This window comes from Thalassophryne amazonica, chromosome 1 (genome assembly GCF_902500255.1).
Source record: "Thalassophryne amazonica chromosome 1, fThaAma1.1, whole genome shotgun sequence".
NCBI lineage: Eukaryota > Metazoa > Chordata > Actinopteri > Batrachoidiformes > Batrachoididae > Thalassophryne > Thalassophryne amazonica.
In genome coordinates this window covers 1,029,784-1,046,072 of record NC_047103.1, presented here as the reverse complement: position 1 = coordinate 1,046,072, position 16,289 = coordinate 1,029,784, and the positions used below count along the sequence as shown (strand labels likewise).

Sequence of the window (16,289 nt, the reverse complement as noted above, 5' to 3'; positions counted from 1 at the left end):
GCAACAGCACCAGAGGTCAAAGCTGCAGAAGAGACCTTCATCTGGTCCAGAGAATCCAGCAGAACATCACCTGCTTCTAAATAAAAGGCTCTTTGAACAGCAACTATTTTATTATTTTTTAAAAAGCTGTTTCATTTTATATTTTAACAGTAAATGAACAGATCATTAAAACTGTCCACAAAATCAAAGTTAAGTGAAAAGACATTTGCACATTTGGCGGGAGCTTTGGTCGCATGGTTAAGGTGTTGGGCTTGAGTCCAGGTTCAAATCCCCACCTGACTGGAAAATCACTAAGGGCCCTTGGGCAAGGTCTTTAATCCCCTATTGCTCCCGGTGTGTAGTGAGTGCCTTGTATGGCAGCAGCCCCACATCAGGGTGAATGTGAGCGCTTTGAGCATCTGATGCAGATGGAAAAGCACAATATAAATGCAGTCCATTTACCATTTAGCTTTCTCTTATCGTGCCCCTGTTGTGTGGAATGATCTCACTGCATCAATAAAACAGTCAGATTCTCTAGAGACTTTCAAGTCCAGACTTAAGACGCACTTATTTTCCCTTTCATATGGCTAACATACTGACATAGTATGTTACTATGCTTTTTACTCTTGTAATTCATTTTATTAGGAAACGGAGCGTGCTGCGGCCTCAACTTTACCTAAAGTCTTAGTTTCTGTGAAGGCTCTCAGTTGTCCAGGTGGTTTCCATATCAGAGAAGCTTGAATCTTCAACTGGACGTCCTCGCGTCAAGCAACCCAGTCCAGTCGAAGATTCAAGCTTCTCTAATAAATTCTGGGTCTGTTAGTGAAGTTTAGGGCTACTGGCTGGCGATCACCTTAGTATTTCTTCTGTTTTTCTTGTTGTTTAATGGTGACAAATTATACTGTATTTGTTGTCTTTCTGATGCTTGATTCTGTTTTTTTTTTTTCTCTCTGTTTAAGGTGCAGCTCCATCCAGAGATGGGTGTGGTATTTGTGCTGGAGACCCTCCTGTCCTGTGCACCAACAGCATTTCCTGTATATTTGTTTTGTGAATTGTTCTGTAATTTATGTCTGTATCATGGCCCAAGCAGAGGGTCACCCCTTTGAGTCTGGTCTGCTTGAGGTTTCTTCCTCAGAGGGAGTTTTTTCTTACCACTGCTGCTCTGGGGGTTAGTAAGGTTAGACCTTACTGTGTGAAGCACCTTGATGCAACTCTGCTGTGATTTGGTGCTATATAAATGAAAATAAATTGAAATTGCACAGGTAGAAGCCCCGACCCTTATTGTGCACAATTTTAAAACATTCACAATCACTAGTCACAATCACTAGTCAAATTCATATTTTAGAAATGACTCTGTCCTGATCACAACATTAAAGGCAATCACATATTCTGACATAGTTACAAGTTGAAATGACTCAATTAAAAAAATATTTCATCATGATTATGGGTTTATGTCACAGAAATCCTACTTTACAATCACACTGCAGTCATTGTTAAATTATTTCCTGTTGCATTTATAATAAACATTTGTATTTATTTACAGTGTCTGTTTTTCTGGTTGAAATGAGATATAAATAAACTACCAGACTTAAAAAAAAAAATGTTCCATGTTATTTTATGTCTAAAAATAAATGTCCAAGGTTCCTTATGTTAAACAAGATAATCTGAAATAACAGGTGGTTTTAAATTACAGATGAAAGGTTTCTAAAGAACCATTTATTGATTTATTTATTTATTTGCTATTTTAAGTACAAGTGTTCTAAACGTTTTTCAGAAATTTTGAGATAAAAAAAAAGACATTTGCAAGGACCTTTCTTCAGAAAACTGCTCTATAAATGAACAGTCCTGTGACACGTTTCTGTTTTGTACAGATCAGTGGTTTCTGCACCGATCCGTTTTGTACAGATCACTGGTTTCTGCACCGATCCATTTTGTACAGCTCAGTGGTTTCTGCACCGATCCGTTTTGTACAGATCAGTGGTTTCTGCACCAATCTGTTCTGTACAGCTCAGTGGTTTCTGTACCGATCCATTCTGTACAGCTCAGTGGTTTCTGTACCGATCCATTTTGTACAGATCAGTGGTTTCTGCACCAATCCGTTTTGTACAGCTCAGTGGTTTCTGCCCCGATCCATTTTGTAAAGATCAGTGGTTTCTGCACTGATCCGTTTTGTAAAGATCAGTGGTTTCTGCACCGATCCGTTTTGTACAGCTCAGTGGTTTCTGCACCGATCAGTTCTGAACAGCTCAGTGGTTTCTGTACCGATCCGTTCTGTACAGCTCAGTGGTTTCTGTACCGATCCATTTTGTACAGATCAGTGGTTTCTGCACCAATCCGTTTTGTACAGCTCAGTGGTTTCTGCCCCGATCCGTTTTGTAAAGATCAGTGGTTTCTGCACCGATACGTTTTGTAAAAATCAGTGGTTTCTGCACTGATCTGTTTTGTAAAGATCAGTGGTTTCTGCACCGATCCGTTTTGTACAGATCAGTGGTTTCTGCACCGATCTGTTTTGTACAGATCAGTGGTTTCTGCACCGATCCGTTTTGTAAAGATCAGTGGTTTCTGCACCGATCCGTTTTGTACAGATCCGTGGTTTCTGCCAGTAGTCTTATGTGTTTTGGCCAGACACGTCGTTCCTATTGGACAGCGCGAAGCTACGTCACAGTTCAGAGCAGCAAAAGTTGGATTGGGTTGAACTCTGACCACATCAGCCTGTTGACAAGTGGCAATGCACGCTCCCACCAGAAGCATTGGTTTAGCTTGGCTTTTGATGCGACACTTCTGACGCCTCTAAAAACAACGCGTCTCATTGAAAATAATGCTTTTTAGACCTATTCATGATGCCTCTGATGCTTCCAAAGCGTCCGATGTGAAAGGTCCATTATGCCGGATGCTCTGTCTGACACAACTCCACATTACATGGAGAACAGACAGGGGTGGCCTTGAGCCAAGAACCAACACTGTAAACTGTTCATTTGCAAATTTTATAAGATTTAAAATTTCCTAAACAAATTCTGTGGTCCAACTTCCCGTTGCTCAAATGAGAGAGAAAACAGACAAAATGTGAGCATTACACTGTATGTGGGACTACCAAATGGATATTTTTAGTGGAGTGCTTAGTGCATTTGTTCTGTGGATTGCTTCATGGAAGGACCCATGCTTTCTTCTGAAATGGGAACCAACATAAAATGTGGTAACCATTTATATTTCTGACCGACTTTTCTTTTACATAGTACACATGTACACAGAATCTCCTCAATGTTCTTCAGACTGTGCTGGGAGACACAGCAAATCTTCTGGTAGTGGCACAGATTGATGTGCCATTCTGGAGGAGTTCAACTACCTGTGCAACCTCTGTAAGCTCCAGGTATGACACCATTCTACCAGTAGTGACACTGACCCCAGCCAAGTGCAAAACTAGTGAAAAATCAGCCAAAAGATAAGGAGGGGAAAACATGTCAGAGCGTTCCTGTGTGTGTGTGTGTGTGTGTGTGTGTGTGTGTGTGTGTGTGTGTGTGTGTGTAACAACTCCCTCTGATACTGAACTGACGTTGAACTGACTTGATGCTACACTCTGATTAAAAAGTGTTCCTATATTTATTTATTTTTGAGCAGTATATGTACATATTTATTTCTCCTTCACTGTCTCATTCTGTCCTCTCATGCATTTGGGGTGCAGTAGCTGGAGGGACAAGGGTTTAGGTATGGGACATGCTGTGGAACCCTTAAATAGGGACAGTTCTTTTGTTTTAGTCAGTTTAGTTAAGTGGCATGTTGCTGGTACCATGAGTGAGAAGAGTATTGCGTTTGTTGTCTTCTGCCACCGTCTCTGTTTCTGCCCATCTAAAATTAGAATCCACTGGCAGAATGCAGAAAAGACAAAAACATCTCTGTGCATGCGTGCATGCAACTTTGATCACAGAGAAACTGGGGACAGCTGACATTTGCTATTTGGTGTGCTCATGTCTTTTAGGTCAAGATTGAATGGCGCCAAAAACAACACTGATAGGGCTCATATTTTTGAAGAAGCTATGGATATTAGCTAATGTTACTAACTACATTCTGAACTCTCATGCCATTCCAGCAGGTGGCGGTAAATCATCTTTGTAATAAAAGCGTGTTTGATTTCATTTAGTAAGTTCAAAGTTAAAAAAAATACATGTATGGGACAAGAAAGTGAAAACACTTATTTCCATTGTGGTCCAGTTATTTAAATCAAATAACAAAATAGAAGGAATAATAAAATAAATAATAATAATAATTGTGTATATGATAAAAACCTAAACAATTTATAAATACATTAAGGCAGTAAATTAATATTACAAAAATTACGTAATTAACAGGAAATAAGAGGGTTGCGTTCCTTTCTAAAAATTGTTGAGGTCTAAGGTTCTAAAACCATTCTGGACTCATACACCATACAAATTCATTACACATAATTTATTACCACCTTTGAAAAATGTCAGCTACCTATTTTATGAACACAACCCAATCTAGAGCCTGTGGACCCCCACAGACAACACACTAGTTGTCATTAATTGTGTGATGTACATGCTTTCTAATGAGTTTACGGGTCATTGTCCAGTGTGATTTACCCAGATCTGGCTCTAGCCAATTTGGTGCCCTAGGTGAGATTATAGTTTGACACCACCGCACCCCTCTGCATGCACACTACCTCAAACATTAATGGACAACAGGTGTATGACAGACCTGAAAAGCCCCTTCACACATAATGTGAAGTTTGGTCGAATACGGCACAACAGCGCGAAACAGCGTGAAACAGTTTGAATTAGCACACCACGGAACATTGCGGAGATGCATAGGCATGCACAATCCCGGTGCGAGGGTTCGTACACGTGACAGCGTCTTTTGAGCAGGAGTGCACCAATGGTGCGAGGTGCACCACATCGCGCCACTGATGTGGAATAAATAAAAATAAAAACTAGCTGGCAGTGTTTTTGGTCCAAAGTCACTGAAAAACTTTCCTCCATCTCTGGATACAGAATTCCCTTATCTCCTAATTTATGTTTACTTGGAGACACTACAGTTATTGAACTGCAAACTAAACAATCTAAAACTATACTTGTAGCACGGACTATGGCCAAAAAACAATTTTGCTGAAATGGAAAAATAAGCAATCAATCAATATTAACCACTGGTCAAACCTCCTTTTTGAATATATATCAATGGAAAAAATATCCGCTTCATTAAGAAACCATTTACCACAGTTTAATGAAACATGGTCCTTATTTATCAATTCATTAAATTTGAATTGGAATTTGGAGGTCTGATTTTTTTTTTCTTTTTTTTTTGCCTGTTAGGGAATGCCACTCACCTGTTAAAGTACTGTATTAATATTAGATTATGACTTGTTCCTATTATTGTTGACCTGCTGACTCTTCTTTCTTGTGCTGCAGATCCAGGTTGCAGCTCTTTGGGGTACTCTTGCTATCATAGATTGACACAGTGTATTTTTTTTTCTCTTCTGAAAATGATTGAATTGGTGGAAGAGAGGGCTTGTGTCTTCTAGAGTGGGTGGCCCCTCAGGTATGGTGGGGCTGTGCGGCCCGTGCGTGTGGAGATGGTTTGGCATCTGGGTGTGGAGTCCTGGGATTGCTTGGGGATTTAAGGTTGGGGTGGGGCTTCGGGAGTGTGGGGGGGGTTTGCTTTCCGGTGCTGCCTGGTGGCTATGCGTGCTTCCAGGGGGGTTGGGTTGGGTGCTGGGCCATGCTCCCTTCCAGCTCCTCCCTTGTGTGGTGTGGGTGCGTTTCTGTGCCTGGAGGGCTGGGTGGCTGGCCGGCCTGTCTGTGGGGGCATCGGTGCCACCCCACGGGGCTTCTGGTCCTTTTGGGGGGTGGTAGGGTGGTGACGGGGGAGCAATTGGGTGGCCATCATTCCTTTTCATGTTGGGTCTGTCCGCTCTGCCATTGGTGGGCTGGGATCCGGTGCCTAGGCGGGGGGTGGTGCCTGTCCCGGGGCTCGGCTCATATGTGGCCCTCTGTGCCCCTGCCTCTCCCTCCGGGTTTGTGAGGCCCGCCTCTCTCCCTCTGGCTCCTCGGCTGCCCCTGCCGCACTTAGGTCTCATCTTGCGCCTTCCCTGGTTTGGGGACTGCCAGGCGGAGTAGCTCATCCATCTCCGGCTGCCTGGCCCCCTGTCCCCCCGTTGGTTTGTTCTTCCCCTGGGCTTCCAGTGCTCTTCTGGGGCTGCACGCCTCCTCCCCATCCCGTGGCTTCCCTGGCACTTCTGTTGGGTCTGGGGGTGGGCCACGAGGCCCGGTGGAGCCGGTGTGTGTGGCCCGCTCCCTGCACCGCGCCTCTTCCTTCAACCAGCTGCTTGGGGTTGGGCCTCACATGTCACACCCTTTTAATGCACTTCACCAGCTCAGTACATGCACGCACATCATATAGCGTTTCAAGTAGCACATTATAGGGTTCAAATAGTTTTGCGGTCAGGTGTTGGGGATGGGTTTGCAGGGCAGTCTGTGGCGCAACTGTGTGCTGCAGCCTCCCACAGCGATCTTCATCCACCACTCCAGCCCTGCCATTTTAATACACATACTTTATTTCTACACATTTAGGCGGTGGTGGGTTTGCAGGGCAGGCTGTGGTGCAGCGGTGTGCCATGGCCTCCTACTGCAGTCTGCCATCTGCCATCTCCTGCCCTGCTTTATCTTTGCTCACTTAAGGCATCACATACAGCAAGGGAGATTAATTATAACAACTATGGTGGGGTTGGTCTTGCTTGGGCGGTCTCCTGATCTTGGGCTTTGGTGTTTGGGGTGGGGTCCGGGGTGGGGGTGGATTGGGGGCTGGGGGGAGTTTGGGGGGGTCCTGCTGGCTGCACTGGGGGGGGTTTTGGGTGTTGGGGGAGCCTCGTGTGCTTCCTGGCCCGGGGGATTGGCATCTTGTCTGGGGGCCGAGCACTGCCCTCATATGGCTTGGTGGTCCCTGCCCGCACTTTGGGTTCGATTGCAATGGCTCCTTTGCCCCCTGTCCCCGCTGCCGCTCGCTCATCCCTTTGGGGGCCGTGGTTTGGGTGGTGTGGTTCTAGGGCTCCCCCTTTTGTGGGCCCATGCCGACACCTTGTGTGCTTCCCTTGGGTATAGGGTTGCTTCCTGTGCCTCTGTGGCCTTTTTCTCCTGGTTTCTCCTGGGGCCTGCATCCTGGACCCATTTCCATCTGTTATGTGCAGTCGGGCGTATGGCTTCTGACGTGTCAGAGTGGTCCACATCATATGGTAAGGTTCTGTACTTTTGTCTTGACCCACCACACCAGCCACTGTAGTCATGGGATATTTAGCTGTGATATGGGTCCTTGTGTGTGGATGGTTGTGTTTGTGGCCGTCACCACAATTCGGTTTTGGGTGCTCTCAAGGGGATCAAGACTCTGGAGTCCTAGATTAGGGTATGGATGCCCACTAAAACAATCAATCAATCAATCAATCAATTTTTTTATATAGCGCCAAATCACAACAAACAGTTGCCCCAAGGCGCTTTATATTGTAAGGCAAGGCCATACAATAATTATGTAAAACCCCAACGGTCAAAACGACCCCCTGTGAGCAAGCACTTGGCTACAGTGGGAAGGAAAAACTCCCTTTTAACAGGAAGAAACCTCCAGCAGAACCAGGCTCAGGGAGGGGCAGTCTTCTGCTGGGACTGGTTGGGGCTGAGGGAGAGAACCAGGAAAAAGACATGCTGTGGAGGGGAGCAGAGATCGATCACTAATGATTAAATGCAGAGTGGTGCATACAGAGCAAAAAGAGAAAGAAACAGTGCATCATGGGAACCCCCCAGCAGTCTACGTCTATAGCAGCATAACTAAGGGATGGTTCAGGGTCACCTGATCCAGCCCTAACTATAAGCTTTAGCAAAAAGGAAAGTTTTAAGCCTAATCTTAAAAGTAGAGAGGGTGTCTGTCTCCCTGATCTGAATTGGGAGCTGGTTCCACAGGAGAGGAGCCTGAAAGCTGAAGGCTCTGCCTCCCATTCTACTCTTACAAACCCTAGGAACTACAAGTAAGCCTGCAGTCTGAGAGCGAAGTGCTCTATTGGGGTGATATGGTACTACGAGGTCCCTAAGATAAGATGGGACCTGATTATTCAAAACCTTATGAGTAAGAAGAAGAATTTTAAATTCTATTCTAGAATTAACAGGAAGCCAATGAAGAGAGGCCAATATGGGTGAGATATGCTCTCTCCTTCTAGTCCCCGTCAGTACTCTAGCTGCAGCATTTTGAATTAACTGAAGGCTTTTTAGGGAACTTTTAGGACAACCTGATAATAATGAATTACAATAGTCCAGCCTAGAGTTTGTGAGGTATACCACGGAGTCAGGCACTTCTGATTTAAAGCTCTCTTTTTTAGAGGAGCTACAGCATCCAAAGTTGTCTTCAATGAGGATGTAAAACTATTGACGAGATACTCTATCTCACTTACAGAGTTTAGGTAGCTACTCTGCACTGTGTTGGTATATGGCATTAGAGAACATAAAGAAGGAATCATATCCTTAAACCTAGTTACAGCGCTTTCTGAAAGACTTCTAGTGTAATGAAACTTATTCCCCACTGCTGGGTAGTCCATCAGAGTAAATGTAAATGTTATTAAGAAATGATCAGACAGAAGGGAGTTTTCAGGGAATACTGTTAAGTCTTCTATTTCCATACCATAAGTCAGAACAAGATCTAAGATATGATTAAAGTGGTGGGTGGACTCATTTACTTTTTGAACAAAACAAACAAACAAAAAAGCAGCTGGTACCTGTGGAACCACATTGTGCAGCTGATGTGGAATAAAATAAACCAAAAAAAAAAATACCACCCACAGGATTAGTACCCGCACTTTACAGTCTCAAACTTTACTGCTGAGCTACCATCAGTGGTCTGTAGATGGTGCGGGGAAAATGCCTGAAATCTTCAAAGAGCTAGACATATTTAAGAAAAAAAAATAAAACCACACACCATAAAAAAACACACCATTTTATATTGGATCCCTCTTATCAAGCGGGCAATACAAATATGATCTGTCTGTTCCTCCATAGGTGACTCATGGTCACAGACGTACAATCATGAAATGACATGAATGAGAAACAGGTCGCTTTTCTCATGTCCACATCTGCTGGCACGTGTCCGGATGGTGCGCCAGACTCATTCGTGCCCACGTCAATTAGAGTTTTAAACATTGGTTCCTTGGATAGGTAGTAGGATTGTGTGTCATGGTGGGATTGAGATTCCTTCTTCATCTGAAGAAAGAGTCCTTCAGGGATATGTTATCTCAGAGGACTCCAGAGGCAGTTGCAAGGTACCGACAGACCTGAAGGACAGCAGCCTCTGCTGTGAGGGAGGCAAAGCAGTGGGTGTGGGAGGAGTTCGGAGCAACCATGGAGAAGGACTTTCGGTCGGCACGAAGGTGCTTCTGGCAGACTGTGAGGCATCTCAGGAGGGGAAAATGGGGAACCATCCAAGCTGTCTAAAGTAAGGATGGGACTCTGTTGTCCTCAACTGAGAATGTAATCCGATGCTGGAAGGAACAGTTTGAGGAACTCCTGCATCAGACCAGAGTGCCCTCTATAGTAGGGGCAGAGCTGGAAGCTGATGGAGTATTTTCATCAATTTCCCTGGTGGAACTCACTGAGGTAGTCAAACAACTCCGCAGTGGCAACGCCCAGGGGGTTGATGAGATCTGTCCAGAAATGCTGAAGGCTCTGGGTGTGGAGGGATTGTCTTGGATGAGACGTCTCTTCAACATTGCGTGGAGGTCTGGGACAGTGCCTAAGGAGTGGCAAACTGGGGTGGTGGTCCCCATATTCAAAAAAAGGGGAATCAGAGAGTGTGTGCCAACTACAGGGGCATCACACTACTCAGCTTCTCTGGTAAAGTGTACTCCAGGGTGCTGGAAAGGAGGGTTCGGCCGATAGTCAAACTTTTGATTGTAGAGGAACAATGTGGGTTCCATCCTGTTTGTGGAACAACCGAAAAACTCTTCAATCTCACAAGGATTCTGGAGGGTACCTGGGTGTATGCCCATCCAGTCTACATGTGTTTTGTGGACTTGGAGAAGGCGTATGAACAGGTACCTCAGGAGATACCATGGGAGGTGCTGCGGGAGTATGGAGTGAGGGGATCCCTTCTCAGGGCCATCCAATCTCTGTACTCACAAGGCGAGAGCTGTGTTCGAGTTCTTGGCAGTAAGTCGGACTCGTTTCCGGTGGGGTTTGGCCTCCGCCAGGGCTGTGCCTTCTCACCAATCCTGTTTGTGATATTCATGGACAGCATATTGAGGCATAGTCAGGGGAGGAGGGTTTCCATTTTGGTGGGCGCAGGGTCTCATCACTGCTTTTTGCAGATGATGTGGTCCTGTTGGCATCACCGGCCGGTGACCTCCAATACTCACTGGATCAGTTCGCAGCTGAGTGTGAAGTAGCTGGGTTGAGGATCAGCACCTCTAAATCTGAGGCAATGGTTCTCAGTGGGAAACCGATGGATTGCCTACTCTGGGTAGGGAATGAGGTCTTGCCCCAAGTGACAGAGTTCAATTACCTCGGGTTCTTGTTCATGAGTGAGGGGACAATGGAGCGTGAGATTGGCCAGAGAATCTGTGCAGCAGGGGCGGTGTTGCATTTTCTCTACCATGCTGTTGTGACAAAGGGGGAGCTGAGCCAAAAGGTGAAGCTCTCGTTCTACTGGTCAGTCTTCGTTCCTACTCTCACTTGTGGTCATGAGGATTGGGTCACGACTGAAGTAACTGGATCAGTGGCCGAGGTGAGCTTCCTTAAAAGGGTGGTGTCTCCCTTCGAGATAGGGTGAGAAATTCAGTCATCCGTGGGGAGCTCAGAGTAGAGCCGCTGCTCCTTTGCATTGAAAGGAGCCAGCTGAGGTGGTTTGGGCATCTGGTAAGGATGCCTCCTGGGCGCTTCCCTCGGGAGGTGTTCCAGGCACGTCCATCTGGGAGGAGAACCCGGGGAAGACCCAGGACTAGGTGGAGAGATTATAGCTCCACACTGGCCTGGGAACCCCTTGGGATCCCCCAGTCAGAGGTGGTCAGTGTGGTTCAGGAAAGGGAAGTCTGGGTCCCCTGCTGGAGCTGTTGCCCCTGCAATCCAATCCCGGCTAAGCGGTTGAAGATGAGATTGAAGATGATGGGCTTTATAGAAGTGTACTGTACAAACAAGACAACATAAAACAGCATGTAACACTAAAATCTGATCCAAATCCAGTCCACCTTAAAACCAACTGTCCACACACGTCCCGTTAGGTTGTGATTGGCTTCTGACAGAAAAAAACTGCAAAATGTTAAACTCACATGATCATCACCAACTCTGGCGCAATCCACCTACAAGCATACATGGCCTTCCTGCAGTGTGCTGCCCACTATCTGGAGTGTCATGATCATCGGGATGATAAGGAACAGAATGTTGGACTGTTTAAAACATTGTCACTGATAGAAATCATGGGGAACCCGACCAGGTTACTGGCAAGTTCACATCATTTAACTGGGACATTGCAGATGGCTTAGGAACCCTACTGCAAGCTGATGCCATGTACCATCCGCTAATGCAGTAGGCGTTCCATTATCCATTGTCTTAAAGTTCACCAAAGCAGGCGGCAAAATATTCCGTGATTGTCACCAGTGGCAAGGTACCTGTCGTGGTCTGCCTTTGCCCCTTGCATGTCTGTCCTTTAGTGTGTTGTTTGTCTGTTTCCCCTCCATTAGGCGTGTAGCAGAGCTGAGGAACACCTGTGATTCATCTGCTCGTGATTATGAGAGGGCGACTTAAACGTCGGCTTTGAGTTCACCCTTGCCAGACTCTACCTTGACCTTGACCTTGCCAGAATCTCATCTTTGCTTGCAGCACCTCTTTCCTGATTGCTCCCGATTCTGATGTGAGAACCTTCCGAGAGATTTTCCTGAGACACCCTCAGCATGAATTCTGAGCTTTCTGCGGCTTCTCTCCAAGGTAACCTGGCCACTCTATTTCCCATAATAGAGTACTCTGATCTTTGGTGTTTCCAGATGTTTTCCTGTGCAGCTTCCATGCTGCAACATCTACTGGCTTCCATGCCACTACCTGCAAACTACCATGTCACTTTAGGAATGTTCAGCTGTTGCTGCTGTTGATCTGCAGCCTGCCTCGGAGCAAGCCGCTCTGCTTCTGTCAGCTAAGTTCCTGTTTGTCTATGAGTTCCAGAGATCCCACTCTCACTCAGCTTCTGTCTGTGACTTCATCTTTTTATTCCAACAACTGTATGAACTGTGGGCAGAACTACTAAGAACTTACAAGTCATTCCTGAAGCCAAGTTCCAGCTATATTGAACTGCGTCATAAGATGTGCTGCTGCTTAATTGCATTGCTGACCTGTGAGCACTCCTGAACTGTGAACATTCCTGAACTGAGCCTCCGTGCTAACTCTGAAGATTCTGCTGTTAAGACTTCCACTGTTTATGAGTGCAAATCACTCACCATTGTCTCCTCGTCTCCTCAGAATGTTCCTCTGCCTTCGGCTGTGTTTGCAGCCACCTGGTTCCAGTTCCTGTCCTGTCCTGCCCTGGATTCCAACCAGTTCTCAATCTCCAAACCTGGTTCCGTTTGCACTGCAGCTCCTGGATTTCCACCACTTGGAGCGGGCCCTATCTTTGCTCTGCAGGCTCCCTTACCTGCTTCAGCATTATTTCCTTTGTTGCACATTATTGTAAATAAATCACTCTTGTTTTCATCATTGCTCCCAGCATTTGAGTCCATCGCCGGACCTCTAACCATAACAGTACGTGCCACCTTCAGCTCCACCCCTTTCTGTGGCCCCGGATGTGTCCTGATTTGTATCAGGAGCCCATCTGGAAGCTGATGGGAACATGTTTACACTAGACATAACAGTCTACCTGTCTGCCCTATAACGACAGTGCAGGCGTCCGTCACGGTGCTGTGCAGCTCTGCTGTGAATAGTGATGTCACGTGAAATCTCTATTTGAGGAGGATTTCCCCTCTATATGTATCTTTAATTTATACATCCATTAATCTATTTGTCATTAAAATAATATACTACATACTTACAGATTTTAATGTACGAATCTACTGGGTTTTAAAAAATTACTTTTCTCTTAAATACTACAAATAGTAGGCTAATGATAACAATAATAATATAATACATTATTAAACTGTCTTAACTTATTCCAGCTTGTTAAAAATGGAGCTGCACAGCTCCTACGTCAATGTTCTATAAGGATCAGTGTGAATCTGATGCATGAAAGGCTTTTATGGATGAACATGGAGGAAAGAGTGGTATCAACCTTATTTTATGTTTGAAGAACATTTGGATTCTGTTTTCAGACCTGCTACCTCCCGCTGACAGATGTGGCCATGACACAGGCCACTGTTTAACCTTACTTAAGCCTAGAACAAATGCACTTAGAAAATCTGTTTTATACAGAGCTGTAGCACTTTGGAACCATTTACCTGAAGACCTGATTCTTATTAGAAAGGAGTCCAATTTCAAAAAGAAATTCATGGAAGCAGTCATACGTAAAGAAGTTCTGTTTAGTCCAGTTTGATGTTCATCGCCGGCAACAAGACTTATTTTCATATGAGATCCAGTTTTTGTTAATGTAGTTCTCTCTCAGTCATAAATATATACTTTTTGTATAATACATATGTTTGGTATTAATATATATTTTGGGTACCTGTGTTTATATCTTGATGTCAAGGCAGATCTCTCTGGGTTACACACCACTTGAATGAGGGTCGATTTGGAGCCGAGAGTGTATTTATTTCTTTTCCTATTTTGGGACGTTGTGAGATATATTGTTAATAACAACAAATAAACTATCTGATTTTATTAAGAAATACAAAACAGCATGGCAAAATGTGGAGCTTCTCTTTCCAACCACAGGAGGCAAATATTGAGCTACAAATGTTCAACTCCATCAATATTTGATGATCTTTGGACACGTTAAGACAAATAATCTGTTTGAGACATGATGTTGGACATAGTTGGCTTTCTGCAGTGAGGCCAAACAACGCGTCCTGCAGCTCGTTAAAGTCTGAACAATATTAATATAATAACATGCTGTTGTCGTGCGGTATGCATTTTCTGAGTCCCTCCGTCCATGCCGTCACCCGCAATGACAGATATTTGTGAATATCTGTCAGAAAATGCACACCGCACGATAACAGCATGTTATCTGGATTATTATCACTTTTCACTGAGATACACAACACATAACGCGTACATAACAAGTTGGCTCACTTTAACTTTTGTCGTGTCTGCTGGCGCACGCTGCTCTCCAAATCCGGCAGTGCGTGCGTCCTCATCAAGCTGCCTGCTTTGGCTGCTGTTCATTGTCGTACTATCCATGAGAAAATCATCCAGAATATCCATATTGGGACCAAAACACACTTCTCGCCTTTTTATCTACAGTTCTTGGGCTGCGCGCGCTATGGCGTCATTTGTTTACGCACAGAGGGCGGGTATAGCCAGATAGCGTCGATGTAAATCTACGTTACTGGCCCAGCAACGCCTTGGTAAAGTGATAATAATAAACAGTATTTCTTTTGGTTTTGCTTGGTGAAAAATAATGTTTTTCTAATTTTACTCTTCATTTGTATGTCATTTGTCTCATGACCTTTGGTGTCTGTTTTAATTATATATTGAATTGTTTTGATCATCATTACATCACTGTGTGGCAATATATTGTAAAGCACAAAATAAATAATTTCTTATTATTATTTCAACATGGACTGTACAATGCAGTACCATCAGCAGGTACAGTGTAAGTGTTGTATTCTGGAAAATAATCTTCCAGTTTGGATTTTCCAGCAAGGATCTTGTCAGCCAGCACATCCTGCTTGTTAAGGAACAGGATCACTGAGATGGTCTTCAGGAACCTGCAGCCAAACACAGCACAGACGGGTCCAGCTGTCATGTCACAAGCTCAGATCAGACTGAGACACACTCAAAGGTTTACATGCCCCTGTTCTTAATCCCGTGTGTTGCTCTCTTTACCATCAGTGACAGCTTGCAGACTTTTGTGGTCGTTGTGGACGAGACTCTGAGATGGTGAAGCTGCCACTGAATATGTCTTGAAATACAAACAGTATGACACTCTACGGTAAATCTGTGTGGAGTAGACAGTTCTGAAAAAGTGAGTGACTGTGTAAGATGGAGAAGTCTGCAGGTCACAGAGCTTTCTCTTATCGTGCCCCTGTTCTGTGGAATGATCTCCCTGCATCAATAAAACAGTCAGATTCTGTGGAGACTTTCAAGTCCAGTCTTAAGATGCACTTATTTTCCCTTTCGTATGACTAGCATACTGGTATAGTATGCTACTATGCCAATCTTTTTCATTTTAATAGTAAACAGAGTGTGCCGCGGCCTCAACTTTATCTAAATTCTGGGTCTGTTAGTGAAGTTTAAGGCTAGTGGCCAGCGATCACCTTAGTATTTCTTCTGTTTTTCTTGTTGTTTAATGCTGGCAAATTATACTGTATTTCTTGTTATTTCGGCTGCTCCCGTCTTGGGACGGGGTCATCACAGTGGACACAGCTAGAACCACACTGGTAATTGGCACACACATTGACACACACACACAGCCACTGGTGTTCCAAAGAGGTCTCCCATCCAAGTACTGACCAGATGCCACACTGATAAGCTTCTGAGATCTGAAAGATCAGACTGACACGGAGCAGACCGACTGCGGTCTTTCTGATGCCTGATTCTGTTTTTTCTCTCTCTTTGAGGTGCAGCTCCATCCAGAGATGGGTGTGGTGTCTGTTTCTGTGACTCTCCTGTCTTGTGCACCGGAAACATTTCCTGTATATTTGTTTTGTAATTTTTGTCTGTATCATGGCCCAAGCAGGGGGTCAACCCTTTGAGTCTGGTCTGCTTGAGGTTTCTTCCTCAGAGAAGAAGTTTTTTTTTCTTACCACTGTCGCCTGTGCTCTTGCTCTGGGGGTTAGTAAGGTTAGACCTTACTGTGTGAAACACCTTGAGGCAACTTTGTTGTGATTTACCTCTACTGGTGGTTGGCTCTCACTGCGGTATTGTATCACTTCCTGTTCCGGAGCACAGCGGTGTTTTTCTGTATCTGTTAGCTGTTTAATCTGCGCAGTTAGATTGATCTAGTTATCTAGATTACGATTTGTTTCCCAGTGTAATCTTTACGTGCCTTAACTAAAGCACTCCTTCTGCTGAATCACCTCTAAATTATTTACACATTATTCACTTTGCGTGTTTTTAGGAATCCGCTAGCTTAGTGTAGCTACTAGCTCTTAGCCGATTTAGCATGGCGGCTTCTCCTGTCTCTCCCGCACTTTTCTGCTC

At 44.7% G+C, this 16,289-nt stretch overlaps 1 protein-coding gene across 2 annotated transcripts in view; it reads right to left on the bottom strand.

Annotated features, from left to right (window-relative positions):
* The window catches only part of LOC117521565 (guanine nucleotide-binding protein G(olf) subunit alpha-like), a 126,815-nt gene that overhangs the window by 7,573 nt on the left and 102,953 nt on the right, over positions 1 to 16,289 (bottom strand). For both annotated transcript variants that reach the window (XM_034182920.1, XM_034182981.1), the window contains one exon: positions 14,724 to 14,854. In XM_034182920.1, coding sequence (XP_034038811.1) covers positions 14,724 to 14,854 — 131 coding nt within the window. The remainder of the gene's footprint in view (positions 1 to 14,723; positions 14,855 to 16,289) is intronic.